The following is a 22,222-nucleotide window of genomic DNA, read 5'->3' on the forward strand; positions in this document are numbered from 1 at the left end:
ATGATGATGATGATGATGATGATGATGATGATGATGATGATGATGATTATTATTATTATTATTATTATTATTATTATTATTATTATTATTATTATTATTATTATTATTATTATTACCTGGCTTCTCCTCACCATCCATCATAACTGGAGACAATCTGCGCCCAGATCTACTTCTGCGTACAAAGGAAAACATTCTTTATGTTTTGGAACTAACGATAGGATTTGAAACTAACCTTAACTGCAATGCAGAAAGGAAACGTTCAAAATATGCTCGCCTTGTCTCAGATCTAAGACCAAGGTTCAAATCTGTGATATTTGTAAATCTCTCCATCAGCTCTCTTGGCATCTTCGGCGACTCATGCAGCTCATTCCTTGAAATGTGTGACTCTCTTTCCATCGATGATCAACACAAACGATATCTCATTTCTAAGCTTTCTACGATATCCATTCGTATCACCTATTACATTTTTTGCTGTAGGAACAAAACATGGACTAACCCAGAGCTACTCCCCTTTTAACGTTTTTTTTTCTTTTCTCTTTACTACGATTGTAATAGTCTTATTTTGTAAAAACAGGCTAGCCAGTTATAAATTACCTTGTAATGGTGAGATTTGTAATTGTAGTTTTAACTGGAATTGAAAATGAAAAGTTTCCATTATTATTATGATTATAATGAAGATGATGATGACGACGATGATGATGAAGACAGGGGGTTGATATGAAACCCGCCAACACGGGTTTCATATCAACCCCCTGTCCTCTAGACATCATTATAAATAGATGTTGCATAAACTAAGAGACACACATGGCACATAAGAGAAGCAAATTTTGCCTTTAGAGGAAATGTACGATACACAACCGTCAAAAATGAAGCAGGTATCACTTTCTTTCTTCATCGCATTTTCGTTGGTTAACAGTTTAACAGCTTTGAATTTGCAACGCTCGTTAACAGAGCTGCTTAAAGTTGGCAAGGAACTTGATGTTGATTTTTGCAAAGATTTAGGGTATCAAGATACAGGAAAAATAAACTTTTTGAAAGAAATCAACCAGACGAAAGTTGCCCAGGGTTATCTATTCAAGGCATTTGAAGCGTTAGACAGGACTAGCTGCTCAAAACTAGTTCGACCACTGGCTTGTTCCTTGTTGGCTCCTCCATTGCTAGATAGGTTTGGCAGCTTACCTCCGTGCAGATCGATGTGCCTTGCCGTTGAGAAATCGTGTGCAGCAGTTCTGAAGTTTGCTGCAAGTTTAGGAGCATTGGCTCAAGGTAAGGAAACAAATTGAGTTTTTTTTATTTAAGTACAAGCTGTATCTATTGGGTGCCACTATTTGAAAGCCCTTGCTAAAACTGATAAGGAATATTCCTGCTACTTGGTGCCGCCATCCTGACTGCCTCGAGGTGAACCGTCACGGAATCCGTCATAGATCTCGAAATGTTACTCAATACGGTCAAGGTCAACTGGGTGTTCCAAAGAAGGCACCGAGGATTTGGCTTAAATTCCAAAGACGTGATTTTAGGTAGACTGACGTATCCAAATCCATTGTTTATAATATAGGTAAATTGGCCGAGATTGCCCTCAACCTAATTTGTTTCTATCGATGTATCTATGAAAATTATTCACATAACCTAACAAAACTGTACATTATTTACAAAAATGATCAGATACAGAACAAGGCTGAGTAACCGCGTTTATGTAAACTTTTCAACGTTTTTTACTTAAAGACATGTTATGCTATGTTCGATCGTTTGTTCAAGCGATCGTTTCTGCTATTTTCGTTAAAGCATAGTCAATCCTAATTTAGAAAATCAAAATACTAATGAAATTGCTAGTTCTGATACCGAAGATATTAACCCCCTTGCCAATCTATCAACTATTAGGAACAAAAACAAGAGAGGCCTATTTGTGGCACATCTAAATATAAACTCAATCCGAAACAAAATAGAGGATCTCAAAACCATGATTGCAAAAAATGTTGACATCCTCGCAGTTTCTGAAACCAAATTAGACGAATCCTTTCCTACTAGTCAGTTTTTAATTGATGGTTTCAAAAAACCCTTCCGTTATGATAGAAATACAAACGGTGGTGGGATTCTGGTTTATATCAGAGAAAAAGTTCCAGCAAATGAAATTAAACTGGTGAACATCGCCAATTCAATTGAATGTGTATTAACTGAGATTAATGTGGGCAAGAAAAAATGGGCATTGATCAGTACCTACCGCCCCCCTTCTCAATGTGAAAAATTTTCTTCGCAGAGATGGGCAAAGTGCTTGACCAACTTACACCTCGATACGAAAACTTCGTCATTATTGGAGATTTAAATTCGGAAGAGAAAAATTATGAAATTAGCAATTTCATGGATATCTATGGATTAAAAAATTCAATAAAAAGTCCCACTTGTTATAAATCTGCTGACAATCCCTCTTCCATTGATATGTTTCTAACGAATAAAACCTCTGGTTTTCAAAACACTACGACAATAGAAGTGGGATTGTCTGATTTTCATCTAATGATACTAACAGTGTTAAAGAGTGGATTTGTAAAAAGAGGTCCAAGGATTGTGACATACCGAGACTACAGTAAATTTGATCCTATAAAGTTTCGCAGTGACCTTAGAAGCAATCTAACTAAGAGCAGCGAAGCATACTCTGAATATGAAAATTTTAATTCTGTAGTCGAAGAAGTTCTGAATAACCATGTACCTCTAAAACAGAAATATTTACGCGCAAATGATGCACCCTTCATGACGAAAACTTTAAGAAAGGCAATTATGCTCCGTTCACAGTTACGTAACAGATTAAACAGGCATAATACTTCTGAAAACTGGAACGCTTTTAAAAAGCAAAGAAATAGGTGTGTGAAAATTCTGCGACAAGCAAAAACGTCATATTATGGTAACCTTGATATAAATTCTGTCACTGACAATAAAAAGTTCTGGAAAACTGTAAAACCACTTTTTACTGACAAGGTACAAACCTCTTCAAGTATTACGCTTATCGAAAATGAAAAGTTTATTACGAATGACAGTGAAATAGCTGAGATCCTTAATGAATTTTTTACAAATATCACAAAGACAATTGACATTGCCCCTGGTGAATGCATTCTCAATTCGACAGACCATTTGCTGGATCCTGATGAAATTGCTGTTGAAAAATATAAACATCATCCCAGCACCCGCAAGATTAAGGATAAGGTAAACCATGGCACATTCTTCGAATTCAAACCAATTACAATGCAGGCAGTCAATGATGAATTATCGAGACTAAATGCAAAAAAGCGTCTACAATTGAAAGTATTCCTCCGCGGATACTGAAAGAAAACGAAGAAATTTTTGCACCATTACTGACGACAATTTTCAATAATTCATTGCTCCAGAAAACGTTTCCTGAAGATCTTAAATTAGGAGACATAACTCCACTATTCAAAAGTGACAAAACTACAGAAAAACGAAACTATCGACCTATCACAGTTCTATCCGCATTATCAAAGGTCTTTGAACGGCTTCTATATGCTCAGATGGTCGACTTCGCGGATACGTTCCTAGTTCCCTACTTATGTGGTTTTCGGAAAGGTTTCAACACACAGCATGCGCTGTTGAGATTAATGGATATTTGCAAGAATTCCCTAAATAAAAAAGGGGTGGTTGGTGCCTTGCTAATGAATCTCTCAAAAGCGTTTGATTGCATAGATCATGAGCTATTAATTGCGAAATTAAATGCCTATGGTTTTTGTAAAGATGCTCAATTATTGATTTATAATTACCTGTCCGGTAGAAGACAAAGGGTAAAATTAAATGGTTCATTCAGCACTTGGCAAGAAACCTTTGCAGGTGTACCACAAGGATCAGTCCCTAGGCCTCTTCTATTTAATTTTTATATTAATGATTTATTCTTAATGTTAACTGATATTGCAGTATGTATCTTTGCTGATGATACTACGATTTTTGCAGCTGACTGTCAATTAGATAAAGTTTTAGAACGGCTAGAAACTGATGCTCTTGTTTTATCAAAGTGGTTGCCAGAAAACTTTATGAAATTGAATGCAGGGAAATGTCATCTTCTTACTTTTGGAACAAATCAAGATGACTTTAAGATCAAAATCGGTGAGGCCATTGTTGAAGAAAGCTCTGAAGAAAAACTGCTAGGGGTGATAATAGATAAAAATCTTAATTTCAAAAGTCACGTCTCAAATTTATGCAAAAGAGCCAGCCAAAAAATGCATGCTCTTGCTAGAGTTTCGCCATTTATGGGTTCTGATAAACTGCGTCTCCTAATGAACAGCTTCATAAAAGCTCAGTTTAGTTACTGCCCCCTAATTTGGATGTTCCATGACAGATGTCTGAATGCTAAAGTAAATAAAATCCACGAAAGAGCACTCAGATTTGTTTATAAAGACAGTCATGCTGACTACGAAGCATTGCTGACTTTGGATAATGCAGTATCAATTCACCAACGCAATCTACAGTACTTGATGATAGAAGTATACAAAACCAAACATAACCTGAACCCTAGTTTCATGAGTGAGATTTTTGAAACAAGAAATGTACATTATGATTTGCGAACTAAAAATAATCTTTGCATTTCAAAAGCCAGGACAACTTCTTATGGTATAGAAACTGTGAGATATTTAGGTCAAAAACTGTGGCAAACACTACCTCACAGTATAAGAGAGTCCCAATCATTGGCAACATTTAAAAAAGAATTAAGAGCACACCCTATAGAATGCGACTGTAGATTGTGTAAAAAATTTATTGCTGGGTTAGGTTTTATTTAGAACATTATACCTTAAACCTTTTTAATATTGTATCATATATCTTTATTTCATACTAACTCTTTATAGATAGTTGGCCTTAATAAGCTTCTTTATTGCTATCAGCCGTTCATTTAGTACGCCAACTTTAAACAAATTATTTATTTTTATTATTAATATTATTATTATTATTATGCTTAAAGGACTGCCTTAGGAACTTTGCAAGGGTCTGAATACATTTCATGTCATCTTCGCTAGTAGCACATCAAGTAAAATGATGTTAACTCCTTTGGACAGAGACAGAAATATGTTCTGATGCTCTAACATCTTTCTCAGAAACCAATGAATTCTGTAACTCAGTCAGCAGTCAGTGAGCTAAGGTATAATGATACCTCCTCATAAAACTTCAAAAGGAGTGGATCATCTTCGAGACATCGTTCCTTTGGCTGATTTTTGCCTTTCACGTGCATCAGAGTTCCTCAGGGATCATTATGAAAGAGCTTCGCTTTGCACCCCCCTGGGGCCAGAATCTTCATAATTTAGAATCGAAAGTATAGTTCGAAGCTAATGCTAGGAATATTTATTCATTCCTTGTCATGATATTTATTCATCCACAAAATTTTTCTTATATCTTTTGTACAAAGGTTTTCTAGACATGGAATTTAAGTAAAACCATGTATGGTTTGGTAGGTACGAATTTTCCATCCTCAAAACTACTGCATCGTTAGATAACCGCCCTCCGGCTCACAGCCGTGGAACCGTTATATTTTCTGGACTCTGCGCATCGGTCTACAATTGACTCTGCACACGTTATTTGCAACCGAAGTGTAATTGTCCTAATATAATCGTCCTGAATCAAAGCATCAGTGGAAAATTTTTCTGAAACATTACAAATTCTCTTTAACCACACTGTCAAAACTAGTGAATTTCCCAATGCAATGAAACAAGCAGATGTATCACCAGTATTTAAGAAAGAAATCCAAATGATAAAAGGAACTACAGGCCAGTAAGTGTTCTTCCTTCACTGTCTAAGATATATGAAAGCATAATGTATAATCAGATATTCTCATTCATTAAAATAGAATTATGTCCTCTTTCATGTGGAATTATGAGAAAAATATGGTACACACCATGCATTGATACGCTGGGTTGAAAACTTAAAAATTTATCTAGACGATAAGAAAAAACCAGGTATAATAATGATGAATTTATCCAAAGCATTTGATTGCCTCTCACATGAAATAGTACATGCGTATGGGTTCAGCAAACAAGAACTGATGTTATTACAAAATTACCTTAAGGAGAGGTCACAAAAAGTGAAAATTAATTCTCAAACAAGCACGTGGAAAAATGCTACACAAGGAGTCCCACAGGAATCAGTTCTCGGCCCCCTATTATTTAACATTTTTTTAAATGATATTTTCTATTTCATGACTACAGAAAATCTTTGTTACTATGCAAATGGCAATACAATATGGAAAGTTGGTAAAAATGTTGATGATATAATATATAAATTAGAAACAGAGGTAGCAGCTCTGAATTAATGGTTTAAGGATAATTCATTATTCTTAAATGAAGACAAATGTAACTTTATGATATTTGAACATAAACAAACCAGAACTGAAAAAGCAAATATTAAAATAGGAAATGCCACAATCGAAGAGACGAAAAACGCCAAAGTACTTGGAATAACTTTAGCCAGCAAACTAAACTTTGAAGAACATGTAAAAAATTTATGTAAAGAAGCAGGTAGAAAGATAAATGCCCTAGTCAGAATCACCCCTTATATGAATGAATATAAAAGATCACTTTTGATGAAAACCTTTATACTTAGTCGCTTTAACTATCGCCCTCTTTTGTGGATGTATTGTAGCCGCAAATCTGGAAAACTTATTGAAAATATCCATTAAAGAGCATTGAGAGTGGCTTACAATGATTTTGAATCAAGTTTTGAAAATATTCTCTCACACAAAAAATAATGTCAGGATACATCAAAAGAACCTACAACTACCAGCAATAGAAATATACAAAACAGTAAATAACTTAAATCCAGTTTTTATGAAAGAGATATTTCAGTTGAATGAACTTGCATATAATTTACTAAATCAATCATTTATACAAAAAAAGCCGAACATTGTTACTTATGGGCCAGATACAATATCATTACCTGGAATTCAAAACTAGCCTGGGGCTTGACCAATGACTGTTGAATTCATTCAGCAACTAAGGGAAACTTTGAGGGGGGTCATAAAGGTTGATTATACCAACTTATCCGTCTTAAATAAACAGCACGATGCTTGTTGCTTTGTTCTGAAGAAAGTTTTTCCAAAAATCAAGTTTGGCCATTGACTGTTGTATTTTCACGGCCACTTCCGGCCGTTAAGACTTTGGTTTTTGTTGTCAGTAAGTCGAGTTTTATCAAAATTACCTTTCAGACTTTTTGGCCTCTTGCTGTTGAAATCTTAGACGTCAGAGGCCGGGTAACGTTGATGGTACTTCACGTCAATTATATGCGCAGTTCTGCAAGGAGAAAATATCAACATTTTTCATTAATTGACCTTCAGCTATCATTCCTTATCGGAGGCTCCCCTTTATTGAGGTCATTTTTAAAATACTTGAAGTAAACCAGACTAGAGTATTGGATAGTAGAAAAGAAAACAGTTTTTAAATTCTAGTTCCTATCTATTCCATCATAAACAACTAAATTATATTCAAGTAGGCCTACCACTCAGAAATTTTAAACATGCTATGGTTTGGTCCAATCAGACGGATTGCCCTAAGATTGTTATCAGATTTGGAAGAGAGATTAAATGTGTAAGGGGGACGTACCTCCCATCATGCTCCGTACTGTTTATTCTGACTTTTGAGGTTTGGTTTTGAAATTCTAGGTGGATGTAAAACAACTGTCGATGGAAGGGACTTCAGAGGCACTGTGAACAAGACAGTTGGAGGCCTTACTTGCCAGCATTGGAATGTTCATAAGCCCCACTCTCATCGACACCTAACAGCAAAAACACATCCATGGGAAGGGTTGGAAGAGAACTATTGCAGAAATCCAGATGGGGAGCCAGATGGGCCGTGGTGCTACACAACATCAAAGTCGGTCAGATGGGAGTACTGCGATGTCCCTACTTGTTTTAGTAAGTTGAGCATTTTTCCACAATCGCGGCGTCTCTCTAGCCTCAGGGGTCTGGAAATAGGCAGGTCTGTCGTTAAAGGGAGGCGTGTGGAATGTTACACCCCCCCCCCCCCCTTGATAAAGAATTCTATTGCAAAAGCAAGGAGTTATTTGCCATCCAAGGGTGCTTAGTCTGCGAATTTCGGATGACTGACCCATTGGGACATAGAAAACCCCTTGTTGTAAAGTCTAGGTCGGAGCATAGAGAAAATCCATTTGTGAGATTATGTACGTGATTTTCGTAACAAAAATGTGCTTACTACACACTCAGCCACAATAGCCAACTAACTAACCTTGAGGTTATGTGCCGAAGCGATTTATCACGAAAGATCTGTCAACGCAGTGGTCGACCGGAGAAAGACTGGGCACCACCCTATTCCCAGGACTCGATCGCTCCAACACACTCCCCCGGTTTGATATACGGCGTAATCAAACATCTTTATAAATACGAATACAAAATCAACTACAATCTATTAAATTTCGAAACATAACTGCAAATCACAATATATTCATTTACGTTTCATACTAGCTTGCCTTTGCAACTCTCCAATAATAGCAGCGTTGCGCTTCGCCCTAGTAACAGCTTGCAGTGGTTGCGAAGGCGCTTGTCGCCCTTGCCTAGGTTGCGTTTGCTGCGCACTATCCTGAGGTGGCATTGCTCGCGTGTCCTTGTTTGCATTAGCGGCACACTCGGTTTTCTGCCAATAAGGACATCGAATTTCTAACGGAATAAGATATTTCAAATTTCGATTCAAAACTTTCTTACTGCCATCCCGTGATAATACTAATACCCTGGCTGCTCGCACTGAACCATCTGTTCCTGTCAGCAGCTCTAACACTCGGCAAAGTTTCCAAAAGGATCTTTTCGTTTGGTCGTTCCTAAGGATACAAATATCATCAATTTTTATGTCGGGGTTGGTCTTACTACTGTTTCTTGGCCTGTAAGTTTCCAACAACCCCAGTAGGTACTCTTTCCTCCATCGATCTACAAAATTAGAAAGTAATTTTCGATTATACTTAGCTCGTTTCGACAAACTCTCATACGTATTAATTACTTCAAAATGTGCTTCATTTGGGTATTGACTCAAGTTACGACCGTTTATTAATTGGGATGGGGTTAGTGGATATGATATCCCTTCCGTATCATCAAAAACGTAGGTCCCCATAACTTAGTGTCGCTCGACCCACGACTTTCGTCAGACAACGTTTTGTGCTTCTTATCAGTCGCTCCCAAAACCCCCCGTAAAATGGTGCGAGTTCTACGATAAACTTCCATTTTACACCTCTTATCGTAAAATATTCAGTTAGTTTGAGAGAACGCTGTAGTTTAGTGATCTCCTTGGAGGCCGACTTTGGCATTGTCGGAAATCAACAATGAGGGTGTCCCTCTACGAGCACTAAAGCGTCGATAAGCACAAATAAAATCTTCAACGCTTAATGATTCGACAACTTCAAGGTGAACTGCTCTCGTAGCAGCACACGTAAACAAGCACAGATAGCATTTAATTTGTTCGTCTTTATTCCATCTACCTGTTACCATTAATGGTCCCGCAAAGTCTATGCCTACATTTGTAAAGGGCGGACCACTATCAGTGCGGAACTCTGGTAATTCAGGGCTGTACACGGTCTTGAAGGGTAAACCCTCAAGTCTCTTACACAAAATGCTACGACGTACGAGTTTTCTTACTTGTTCCCTCCCCCGGAGAACCCAATAACGCTGTCTCATTAAGTTTAACGTGTCCTTTACACCGTTGTGGAACACTTTATCATGGCAATCCTTAATTATTAGCTCCGACAACTTACTTTTAGCAGGCAAAAATACAGGTCGTTTGGTACTTTCAGCAATTGTAGACTTTCCTACACGTGTTCTACATCGAAGAATCATGTCCTTATCCAAAAATAGATTAAACTGGTTTATGTACAGCGGTGTTTTCGTACCCTTTTTGCCTGATTCCGAGCTTAACAAATATTTTATTTCAGATGAAAATGACTCGTGCTGAACTGACCGTATTAATACTGTTTCTGCCCTTTGAATTTCCGGGGCACTTAAACCTTCGCTACGATTTATTTCAGTACCTTGTACCGCACTTTTCAAGTTGGAGAAAAAACTTATAACCCATCCAAAACTTCGTACCAGTTTACCCTTGTCGTTAAAACGCATTATATCAATAAGTTCTTCGAATTTCCCCTTTGAAGTAAATATTGCGTGGGTAATGCTAGGCCCCTGTTTAACCCTTTCCTGCAATGCTTCTTCTACGACCAACTCACTGCCATTAGGGGACTTGGGCCATTCCTGTGGTTCTAACTTAAGAAATTGTGGACCCTCCCACCAGAACGAATTGGCAGCGAGACCCCCATGTTTTCCTCTGGAAGGCAGATCTGCCGGATTATCTACCCCAGGACAATGGAACCATTTTTCTTGCTTAGAAGTACTCAAAATTTTCGAAACTCTGTTCCTAACATATTGTGTCTAAGGTTTCACATTGCGAATCCAACAAAGAGTAGAATATGAGTCAGTCCAATAAAATGTGTCAATGACTTTATCCTGGAGCTCGTTCTGCAAAACAATTTTAACTGTTTGCATAGGTTTGGCAAGTAAACATGCACCTAAAAGCTCTAGTCTTGGAATGCTTTGTTTGTTAATTGGACACACTTTTGACTTGGAAGCAATTATGTTAACTTGGACCTCTCCAGATTCGTAAACACATCGTAAATACACCACAGCCCCATAAGCTTTCTCGCTAGCGTCCGAGAATCCATGTAACTCTACACTTCTTACCTCTTTTCCCTTCTGAAACAAGTACCTGTATAAGTGATTCAAACTTGAGTTTATTTTTACCTTGTAATAGTTCGTCCCAGGCCACCTTTTCAGTACAAAGTTCTTGGAAAAGTATCTTCAAATTTATTGTGTAAACATTTAACAAACCAAAAGGGTCAAATATTTTCGCTACCAATTTCAACACAGAACGTTTTGTTGGCACCAGTGATTTAGCAAACTCAACGATATCGGATAACTGAAAACACAGTCTATCTAACTTGCTGTCCCAGTTAACACCTAAAACCTTCTTACCCGCATTATCAAAACTACTTGTTGCGGCCCCTAATGAATACTCAGAAAATGTTTGGTCATCTTCACCAGTGACCACGCCCTGCTCCACCGCAGGTGTCTCACTTGAGTCCTCTGACTTTCGAATTTCGTCTAACACATTCTTATCGTTAGAGTCCCATTTACGCAAATTAAAACCTCCCTTTAACATAATAGATTTAGCCTTTTCGTATATTTCAAGGGCTTCATGTGGTTGTTGAGCTCCACAAGATAAATCGTCAGCATACAACCTGTTGAGAATCTCGACCACCTTAGGACTGTCCGATTTAAATTGCAAAACATGATGTTTAATGACTTGGCCTAGGATTGATGGCGAGCAATTAAGACCAAAACAAAGCCGTCGATATCGAAAACAACGTATTGTTGGGCTATTTCGAGTCACATCATCATACCATAAGAATCGTAGTGCGTCACGATCCTCCTCATTAAGTTCGATTTGGAGGAATGCCTTCTCTATGTCCGCTGTCAAAACTTTTGGCTTCGTGCGAAATCGTATCAAGGAGTTAAAAAGGTGTGGCATAGAATTCTCCCCTGTTTCAAGACAATCATTTAGAGACAAATTTTCTTGTGAATTTTTCGCGGAACCGTCAAAAACTATACGCAGTTTAGTTGTCTCTCTATCATTTCTAATAACACCAAAGTGACAAAGAAAATGCGACCCTTGTTTATCAATATTTTCTTGAGAAACCTCTTCAATAATACCATCAGAAAGTTGCTGCTGGAAAATTTCATCATATTGTTTCAAAAGATCGGGCTTAATTTTAAGTTTACTGAACAATGATTCAAGCCGTTTCTTACTCATATCATAATTTGAAGGTAGGCTACGATACAAATCATCTTTAAATGGAAGTCTTACCGTGTAGCGACTATCCTTGAAGTTGATATCCACCCCTCCATCATCGGTCTTCTTGTCTTCAGGATTCTCGGTTTCATAAAGACCCGCGGATTCGTGCTTCCAAAATTTCGTCAGCGATTCGACGATTTCTCTGCTATCATCTGTAATTTCGTCTCTCGAAGGTAAAACATCAACAATTAAATTCATCACATTATTTAAAGAGCTTTTATCACCTTCATTACAAACAACAGGTCCACAAAGCAACCAACCGAGTTTGCTACTTATTGCAACAAGGCTATTGCCGCCCTTTCTTACTTCGCCTTGCACTATGCGATAATAATAATCTACACCAATATTTAATTCTATGCGCTTTTCACAAGTCGCATAACTATCGGCGAGTTGCAAACCTTGCAAATGTGGATAGCAACTTACATCTATTGGTGTACTTAATGGCAAACAAAGATGGGGGGAACTTAATACGGTTAACGGCAATATTTCATCTCCTACTTCTAGATTTACCGTTACCCTATCACAACTTTTCTTCTCATATTTATTTGAACCGAAAGTGTTCAAGTATACGGTCTCTGTTTTCTCGACCTTCAAACCCAGCTTCTTCACCGTTTCTTCTGAAATGTAGCTTCTCTGACTGCCTGAGTCAAACAGGATGTTCACCAGCTGTTTCTCGTTCCTATCCGCACCAATGCCATCTTTTTTTTTTTTTGAGATTATGTACGTGATTTTCGTAACAAAATTGTGCTTACTACACACTCAGCCACAATAGCCAATAACTAACCTCGAGGTCATGTGCCGAAGCGATTTATCACGAAAGACATGTCAACGCAGTGATCGACGGGAGAAAGACTGGGCACCACCCTATTCCCAGGACTCGATCGCTCCAACACCCCTTGAGCACAATAGTTAGCGACAGGCCTTATAATCCAAATGATATCATCTTGGACGAAGTTGTTGAAACGAGGCACTCTAAATCCCCGAGAAGCTTTTTTCATTTATTTTCACTTAATTCTCTTTACACACAAAACCTATACAGTTACACAAAAAATAGTAAAGCTTTTGACTGTTGTCGATATATAAAAGTGGATAATGTCATGTTTCAATTCTTGCTCATAATTTTCTTCTTAATGTTAGAATACACTTACTCCGATCATTTTGAATAAGGGACAAGCAGATGAGTCATATGGTTATAGACCACGACAAAGGCCAACAAAAATATGTAAAAATGATATACCATGCCAAAACTCTGCTTCATTTTATTCCTTTTCTGAGGAAAATTTGTAAGGCCACTTTTAAACGAGAAAAAGTGGATCGGATCTATAGTGGATCGGATCTCAAGTGAATCGGTTCTTAGTGCATCCGTACCAGTAGATCCGGAAGTGGAGAAGCCAGATTTTTTGCTATATCGTTAGCTGTACATGAAGCCAGGGACGCCGGAGAAGGGGGGGGCGGGGGGTCGACCGGGGGGTCGACCGCCCCTGTTGCCTTTTGATAGGATAGGAGACAAGAGGCGCCAGAGTTCCCTTTTTATTAAAGTACTCTTGATTAAAGTATTCCTGTAACAATCAGAGAGATTCACATGAAGTTCTAATTGCAGTGCTTAGTTCATGACGACATTTCTCAAAACTTGTCCTACAGAAGATCGAAATAAAATGGCAGTTAGTAGAAGAAGAACTGTTAGTAGAAGAAGTTAGTAGAAGAAGTTAGTTAGTAGTAGTAGTAGAACTGGGAGTTATCTTTCAAAGGCCCTTTTTTTCATGCTTGACCCCCTTGCCCCTTGGTCGTTACCGGCAGGGCCTAAAATAAGTAATTTTTACAGATCCACACTTTTTATAAAAATTGGGCGTGGTACTTTGCTGGGATTGGCATCATGGGGCTGGCAAATATAGAAACTGCCATCATAGTGCAAATAGCATGTCCTTCTTTACAATATATGGATTTAATATGAAAACTAGCTACATATAGTGAGCAAAACGTTATCGAAAGAAAACTCTTCAACATCTCTGTCAAAGTTTTTTTATTCCCTTACACCTTTAAAAATTCCCTTAAATCAGCCTTTCTTGCCAGTCTTTGGTGTTTTTTGGTTTTTGGGAGCCATATCTTTGCAGCTTTTCTTGGAACTCGAATTCCTCTGAGAACAAGTCTCAGATCTCTGCGATCTTAGTCGTTTATTTCTCAAAATTTAATGCATGATTGAATGAAATATTTTGTCCGGGACGAAGCTTTCTGGGCGAAGCTTGCTCAAGTCTGTTTTACTTATAAAAACTTTTTAACTGCATTCAGCTCATCAAATAATTTTTACCATCAAATTTGTTTGTTTCAAAACGTTTTGATATTATAAACTCTTCTCTCACCGATGTACAATTATGCTTGTTTCTTCTTATTCTCTTTTCGCCCAGCTTGAAAGCATGACCTTTACCCCCTTGTTTGTAGTGCTTGTTTATAATGTTTGTTTGTAAAGCATCTTGTTTTTAATGCATCTTGTTTTGTCATAAGATTGTGCTAGATTTGCAAAAATTATGCTAGATTACAAATCAAGGCAACACTGCTCGAGAAAGAGGCTAATGCATGCTCAGAATATCAAAAGTGGCCAGAGTTGCAATTTGGCCTTTTTGACAACCCAGTGTACTCATTCTTCATGAACAAAAAGGCAATTTAGATTCATGGTTTGATGGCCACATTTCTACATTTTGGCAGTTTTTCAAAACCCCTTGGCCGCCACAAATTTATTTGGCAGAAGAAAATTTGGCTGAATTCTGGCCCCATGTTTAAAAAACGACGAAAATGCAAAGGAAACAAAAAATTTTGCACAGATAATATTCAAAACTTTTAAAAATAATTTCAAAATTGCAAATTATGAATGATGAAACAAAGTAAAAGATAACAGACAGTTTATGATAAAAGCAAGTGAAAACTTTTGTAACCTACAAAGCAAATTTTGATTACGTTATCACTCCCAATAATTAGCGAAAATTTAGCTTTTTTGTATACTGCGTTTAGCTGGCTGCATTTGGCTGCCAACCACAAAATATGTGGCTGCCAACCATTCAAGACAACTGGCAAAATCCTGAAGGTGGAAAAGTCACAATTTACTCTCTAAATGAAACCACAGATGCTGGTGTAAAGTGTTTGCATTTGGTAACGATAGACAATGGGTCAATGGAAACAATGATTCTTTTAAATAATGTCCTTATTCATAAACATAACGATTTAGAGAAGATTTCAATTAACATAGAAATACAAAACCGAGTTAGATAAAATACAAATTTATCTTTGACCACACAAGAAAAAGCACCACCAGAAAGAACAGAAACGTGTACCCAGCAGAACTGCGTTCGTTAGCGTAAAATTTTCAAAACATTTTCTAACCCGTTATTGCAAAAAAGTTGGGGAGGACTATAGTCCCTGTCATGCAACATTCCCAATTGAATGTTCCTCCCAGCTACCACCGAAAGGCTTATCATCGTTCAGCTGCTGTAGCCTTGAGAGGAATTTTTCCAATGCTTCTCGAATTTAAAACACCTTAGTTGAATTGCTTTATAGCTTTTTCTGAAATCTACTGAAAGATATCATATAAACCCTAAAATACATTACTCTTGGTCTTAAGGCTCAGTGTCTTTTTTAAAGCAAATTATAAAAGTAAACTAAATTGAGATGATGTCTTGAAATCAAAGCTGTATACAGAGTTCATATTACTTCAAATTAGCACACAGCAATATCATAAAGCGCACTTGATTTTTCTCCGCATGTACTCAAGCTTCGAGTTCTGAAGTTTCTTAATTCTTTTTTATTGTCCATTGCTTATTTCTTATCGCAATTTTCTTATAAAAGATGAGTGCAATACATAAGGCTGGGATTGGGCATTCACTTCGAATTGAAAAAATGTTCCCATTTCTTTCTCAGGCGTTTCGGTTGGTATTTTATGCTGCACTTTTAAGAACATGCATTATTTACATTTACAAATCCACACTTTCTACAATTACAGTTCCACAATTTTAATTTACAACTCCACAAAGTGTGTCAGATCCACGCTTATTTTAGGCCCTGGTTCCCGGCATCCTTGCATGAAGCAAAGTTCGTGTAATTATTATCTTCCTTCTTTTAGCGAGCCTTTGGTGCAAGATGCTGCCGAATCCCAGCAAGACGAGTGGCTGCCTTAACTTCAAATTTGATCCAAAGCTTGATAAGTATAAGGTTGTGGTTGAAGGAACTCCGAATGTATCTCAGGCAAAAAGTTGGAACCTGCCATTCAATTGAGGAGGAAATTGTTCATTGGACTTTATCTTTATAAACATGTTTTTACCTTCCTTCTTTTATTAAGTAATCACCTTATTGAAAACTTTTTATTGAAATGAAAAAACCTTTTTCAATGTTCTGAAATATTCTGGGGAAAATTCAATGAACAGACTTTTTATACCACAGTTATCGAGGACGCAGCTATCAACGGGCAAAAAAGCATGTAAAATCTGCTTCAATTTGTCTTCAAGTGATTGTGGAAGTAGCATAGGCGCGGACTTAAAAGAAGGGAGGCTCTGGGGCTTGAGCCCATCCGGATAAAAATTTGGGGGCTAAGCGCTCTCTTGGAAATACATAAATTGGCTATCAATTTGTTAGCCTAACTTTTAATATTCTTGGTTTCACGCATAAAAATCACCTTAAGAGATTTAATCAAGATCAAACAATAGCGAACATGAAAAGTACATAGTAGATCACCTTAAAACCCCCCAGCTAAGCCTCTTTCTACCCTCTGCCATAGGCAGCCTTCATTGGCAATTGCAATTAATTTTTGAACATCCCTACTCCTTGGAAAAAATATAAGTCTGCGCCTATGGGACGTAGAAATACTTAAAACAGACTTTCTAGTCAAGGTATAATTGCTTTGATTAAGTTTGCAAACGAAACTATAGAAAAACTCTTCTGTTCACGAAGTCGGGACAAGTCGGTCGGGACAAGTCGGTCGGGACAAGTCGGTCGGGACAAGTCGGTCAGGACAAGTCGGTCGGGACAAGTCGGTCGGGACAAGTCGGTCGGGACAAGTCGGTCGGGACAAGTCGGTCGGGACAAGTCGGTCATTCAAAAACAAAGAACTAATCAATCGCGACCTTGTTCTTCTCATGTATCTTTCGATTCGCATCTTGAAGTTTTAACTTACCCTTAGTCATTATTCAAAATAATCTGAGGAGTGTCTTTTGAAAAGGGCTCTAGTATGTTATTTTTCTTTTTCCGTGCCATCTTCAAAGACAAATAGTATCAAGATCTTGAAAATGGCTTTGAAAAAAGCAAACATTTCAGTAAACTAAAGCTTTTCGTCTGACACTCTTCAGAATTTTGAGGATTGAATAAAACAACATGTCCTGTCTAGTATTAGAAACAAAACTCATCCCCAAAGAGAACAGCCACCTCGGTTCGACAAAGTATTGTGTAAACAAAAGGAGTTCGTTTCACCTTCGGTAAGGACTCCATTGGTCAATAGGCAAGCGGCACTGATTGCTCAACCTCAACAGTCATGTGCTCGCGTTTCTGATTGGCCTATTCTGATCCACAACTGGGTATATATATTTCCTACCGTAGAGTTTTCGATCTATGTTCTGACGTCTTGGTCTTTGAAGAATGTCAGACGAGAAGCTTTAGATCTCTTCTGAACAGGCCTAATGTTTTAAAATCTTTATACCTAATTTTGGAACTAACCACCAATGCTTCCTCAGCTTCAACAGACCATGACGGCAGTAGGAAAGAAAAGTGAAAGAATCAAACAAGTTTTAAGACTTATGTAATCGTGTTATGTTAAATAAAAGGAAAAGGGCTCCACTGCCAACTGGATAATCGCGTAATGGTGTGAGAACAAGCATTTGTGTAGGCCAAGTCAGGATTTAGGTTTATGAACTTTACATTTTGGCTGTGAATTTCACACATAGGTTGGTTTCAAATGTCTCGAGAAAACAGAAAAAAGAATTGCGAAACATTTTCAGATTATAATTGGTTATTTACTATGTTATTCCAAAAACATACTAAAATTTTGCGCGTCATGCTGTCCATTAGCTATTTTCTGTCGAAATTCAAGAGATTTTGTTACAAAATGATAACTCACTGAAATATAAATTTTTTTCTTCGTTTCGGAAAGCCATCAAACGGCGCTACACACTGCCTTCTAAATTTTTTAGAAAAGCGAGTTTCTTGACTTGCTGCGCAAAGTTCTATAGAAAATCTCTATAATAATGCCTAGGGGCTTTTAAAATTGGCAATACCCGAAATTGGCCATCAAAAAAGCCAACACACCAAATGCTTAGTTACGTGTCTGATTATGAATTCTAACCACAAATGCAGAAAAATAACAGAAATTCCGCTCACTGCAATCAATCTTGGGTTATAGTACAACAATAGTAACATAAATCAAAAGTGTTACTTTCCAAAGTTCGATAGAAATTATCCTTTTCTGATCTAACCTTATGACAGCCTCACGCTGGGCACCACTGTACACCAGATAATTTCTTTAATTTTTGACGTAGATGGTTCTAAAGAATTAAATAACGTTTACTTTAAGATTTTTTTAAATTCTATTTATCATCATTCTTTCCGGTGCATTTCATGCAGCTGTCGTGTGAATGCCACAGAAATCTGAATGTTGACTGTTGTCACACAATCACAAGCACACAACCGTTGCCCGATGGTCGCATAAAGCGAGAGGCGATTCACTCTTGCAAATAGCGTACAAGAATTTGCCAAAATCAAAAGGATTTATGGGGATTTTCAGATAAAACAATAGAATTTTCACAAAAGGTGTACGAGATTTTCTTAGAGTGATTTGCCCCTCGGCATAAAGCGTGGAACTCGGAGTAGCAAGTTAAAATTGTTTTGTTTTAGACACCAAAGGCATGTACAGCTTTGCCTATTTGGCATCCGGCACTTAATGACAGACCGGTAAACAGTAATTTTCCTTACACTCGAACATAGACGCCAATATCGAACATAGACGCCAATATCACCCCCCCCCCCCCTCCCCGAAAAAAAGATGAATTTTGTTCCGCCGGTACTGACTGTAAGAACATTTATGCTAATTATTTTGATGATATTTCCTGCCAGTCCACCATCCCTTTTATGTGTCAGGCTACCCTGGGTACCAGACTCACTAAATACAAAATAAAATATCTGGTACCCTGGGTAGTGTCAGGCTAAACCCTTCTCTTATAATTAGGCAAGTATGGCTTAGAAATGCAATAAAACCTTCCCAAATAACAATAACTTTAAAATTACATATATGGATAGTACAATATAAAGTTCAATAAAGTTTGCTAACGGACACACGAAAAGTACTCACAGGAAGCTAAAACAGGGTACGCACATAAAGTTTTTTTTATCAATTTATCAATCAGCCTCGTTTTGCGTGGATTTGTCACATGGAAGCAAGGGAGTTTGGGATCATGACAGATTAGCATGTTTTGTAATTATTGTTATTTATTGGTATCAAGGGAAACAAGAATATGGAATGCCGTTTTTATTCATGGAAGGACAAAAGTATCTATATAATTCTGAAAGATAGGGAAACAACTGTTCTTGGTAGAGGTCCGCTAACGAAAATAAACGACGTAAAATGCTCTCGGGAAGATGGTATGTAAAGTTTCCTTATTTGCATGCATTGGTCAATAAATTATTGACAAGTAGATAAAGTTTACCTTAAATTTGATAAGCATTTTGCTTGTCTATGTTGTAATGTTTTGTAAAAATCACAGAAAATTCAAAATTTGTGACTGTTAAGAACTCCATCTTGCAAAATTGTTGTTGTTGTTGTTGTTGTTGTTGAATAAAAAGATATCCATGATATAATCTTGAAACATGTCAAACTTTAATTCCGTACACGGGTTCGTGTTCAAATCAATAAACAAAACAATCTCCATTCAAGCAATAATGCAACAATCTTCTTCAAACCTAGCCTGCGTGCAGACTCGGAAACTTAAAAGAGGAGAGAAAGCAGAGTCTGCGCAACAGAGCCGTTTTCTTGTTCGCTGACATCAACATTTTATTCTAAGTACAAGAACAACAACTCCATTAGCGTGCAATGTTTTTCTGTAATTTTATTTGTTCAAAAGAAGAAAAAGATCTATTCTATTATCCTGATACCATTTATTTATACTTCTGCTCGAAGGCGCCACTTTGAAAACTGAAAAAAGCAATTGAAATTCCCCAACCAATCAAATTCGGTTCCTTGGTTTTGAGGAACCTGTGAAGAAGAAAATCGGCTCGGCTTCGCAGACTCTACTTTTTCTCCTATTTTCAATTTTGTCAACAGAGTCTGCACGCAGGCTACTTCAAACCACGACAGCCCTTTATATACATCACGGAAATAAACAAAAATATACTCATTATTTACAACTTGTCCTTCGCAGGGACTTCATGTCTTCTAACATTATTCATGCAAAGTCATGATAAAAATGAAAATCTAATAAAAGGCAAATTGAATACAAATAGAAAAAAAATATCAGAAATAAAGTTTACAAATACCCTTGATGTCAGCTTATTTTAACCAGCGGCGGATTTGTTTATTAAAAACAATTGCTAGTAAGAGTGGTAAAAGTAGCAAGCAAACTTATAAAAAACTTGATGTTGCTTTTCTTGAAAAAGTTTTGACCAAATTTATTAGCCACTAAAGAGTTCAGTATGCAAGACATGTTGCAAAAGAAATGGAATGAAATTTTTTTATGAGCAACAAGAAGAAATTTGGCTGGAACTATTTCAAGAAGAAATCTCAAAACGAGGCTGCTTGGTTCAAGTGGTATATTGTTAAAGGGCCACTCCATCCCAAAAAATTTTCTGAGATTTTTGCATAAATTGGCAGACAGTCGAGAGTTGAAAGGTATCGTAAAGAAATTTTTTCGAAAATCTACACTCGTTTTCAAGATATAGACCCTCAAATTCGAAACTCACCGTAAAAATACGACCTAATTTGTTTCGAAAAAAGTACTCTGTGACGTGTGAAGGAACCATTGTTTCAACATTCGGTGCTATATTGTTATACGTTTCTATTGTATTGTTTCTGGCAGAAAGGAAATTTTTCCCTTTTGTGCCCCATGATACTGTCCAAGACCTTGTACAAAAACACTTTATTGATCAAAAGTATTCCATTTAACAGCCAGTCAGCCATGAATGATAGGCATGAATAAAATATTTGCGGATCCTTGTTCAGTATCGTTGATGCATTGCAACTGCAAAAGAAACAATAGATCTCCTTCTAATTGTCACCAAAGTTTTCTAAACCATTTTTCACTAACTATTGAATTACCATAAAGCACTGATTCCAGGCAGATGGCTTGCCATGGCATTGGAAAATGCCGCAATGACCGTTGATAGGGATATTGTTAGTGCAAAAGAGTTCAGTAAAGGCATGTTTCATAACAGGGGTTGATGGTGGCAAGCCTAATGCTGACTCTACCCAAGTCAAGGAGAGCTCAGAAAAGAACTTTGCGCCCCAGATTTAAACTTAGATATATCCGTTTGCTATGAACAAGGCATTTTGGCCTACCAACAAGAACAGCGAAAAACTCAATGCTCATTTGCATCAGACAAAGTTGGCCTAGTAAGTTACAATTTTATTTTTTGTGGTGTATTTAATCTCAAAGCCCATTCATGATTTCAAAATTTTTAAAATCTTCTCAAGATGCATCAAATCTATCTGTACCTTTTATATATTCTTAAATATGTATTTGCACTTTTTAGGGCGAACAATTTTTTGGTGGCACAAAATTTGAAAATTGTCTTCAAAGAAATAACATTTTACAGCATACTTAAAGCTTTTTAGTCTGACCCTTTTAAAGCCCCGGCCAAACGACTCGATTTTTCACTCGACTTTTCACTCAACAAGAAATCGAATGAAAAATCGAGCGAAAGATCGAATCGTTTGGCCAAGGCTTAAAAGTACAAAACTTCAGAATAAAGATTGGAAAGAGCAAGAAATAAAATATATACCAGTTGTGGGTTGATATAAAGAGGGTCCATAAAATTAAGTAGCTATGAGTAACGGTCGACGAAACCCTTGACCCGGAACCAAAAGTACAAAAATCTAAACGTGAAATGAAAGATGGGTTGCCTTAAAGTTATGGTTGCCTTCGAATCGCAAACTAAGGACTTGTTTACATGAAGTGGGCTAGCTCACTAAAGTGGGCCGGTTAACTCAAGTGAGGTCCGTGCTTTCTGTAAATTCCTTTGTTCGTTGTATCTGCGTTTACATGGAGAGTGGGCCAGCCCGCACAGGTGAGATCCGCGAGAAGGACAGGTGGGATCCGCGTCAGGTTGGATGAAAGTTATCCATGTAAACGAAATCAGGTGGGGTAGCCCACTCACTGAAACTCATT

At 37.3% G+C, this 22,222-nt stretch overlaps 1 protein-coding gene and 1 long non-coding RNA gene across 2 annotated transcripts; one reads left to right on the forward strand and one right to left on the reverse strand.

The window, feature by feature from the left end:
- The first annotated feature begins 783 nt into the window (after positions 1–783).
- On the forward strand, positions 784–16,279 carry LOC135691021 (uncharacterized). Its single transcript, XM_065208743.2, has 3 exons — positions 784–1,266; positions 7,637–7,888; positions 15,985–16,279. Exons 1-3 carry the CDS (start codon positions 843–845, stop codon positions 16,134–16,136), a joined length of 828 nt encoding a protein of 275 aa, XP_065064815.2. The 5' UTR covers positions 784–842; the 3' UTR covers positions 16,137–16,279.
- On the reverse strand, positions 8,097–12,207 carry LOC148960312 (uncharacterized). The gene is made up of 2 exons (XR_016144908.1): positions 11,889–12,207; positions 8,097–8,911 (listed from the first exon to the last, which is right to left on the reverse strand). It is a non-coding gene; the product is annotated as an uncharacterized LOC148960312 (long non-coding RNA).
- Positions 16,280–22,222: the final 5,943 nt, after the last annotated feature.

The sequence above is a fragment of the Rhopilema esculentum genome, chromosome 4, assembly GCF_057945365.1.
Source record: "Rhopilema esculentum isolate cy_ngs chromosome 4, ASM5794536v1, whole genome shotgun sequence".
NCBI classification, from domain to species: Eukaryota; Metazoa; Cnidaria; class Scyphozoa; order Rhizostomeae; family Rhizostomatidae; genus Rhopilema; species Rhopilema esculentum.

Excerpts from the sequence above, each read along its gene's own strand:
- LOC135691021 (XM_065208743.2), top strand. The coding sequence starts at position 843 with ATGTACGATACACAACCGTCAAAAATGAAGCAGGTATCACTTTCTTTC. Across the intron at positions 1,267-7,636 it reads TTTAGGAGCATTGGCTCAAG|GTGGATGTAAAACAACTGTC; the intron begins GTAAGGAAACAA and ends TTGAAATTCTAG. Across the intron at positions 7,889-15,984 it reads CGATGTCCCTACTTGTTTTA|CGAGCCTTTGGTGCAAGATG; the intron begins GTAAGTTGAGCA and ends TCCTTCTTTTAG.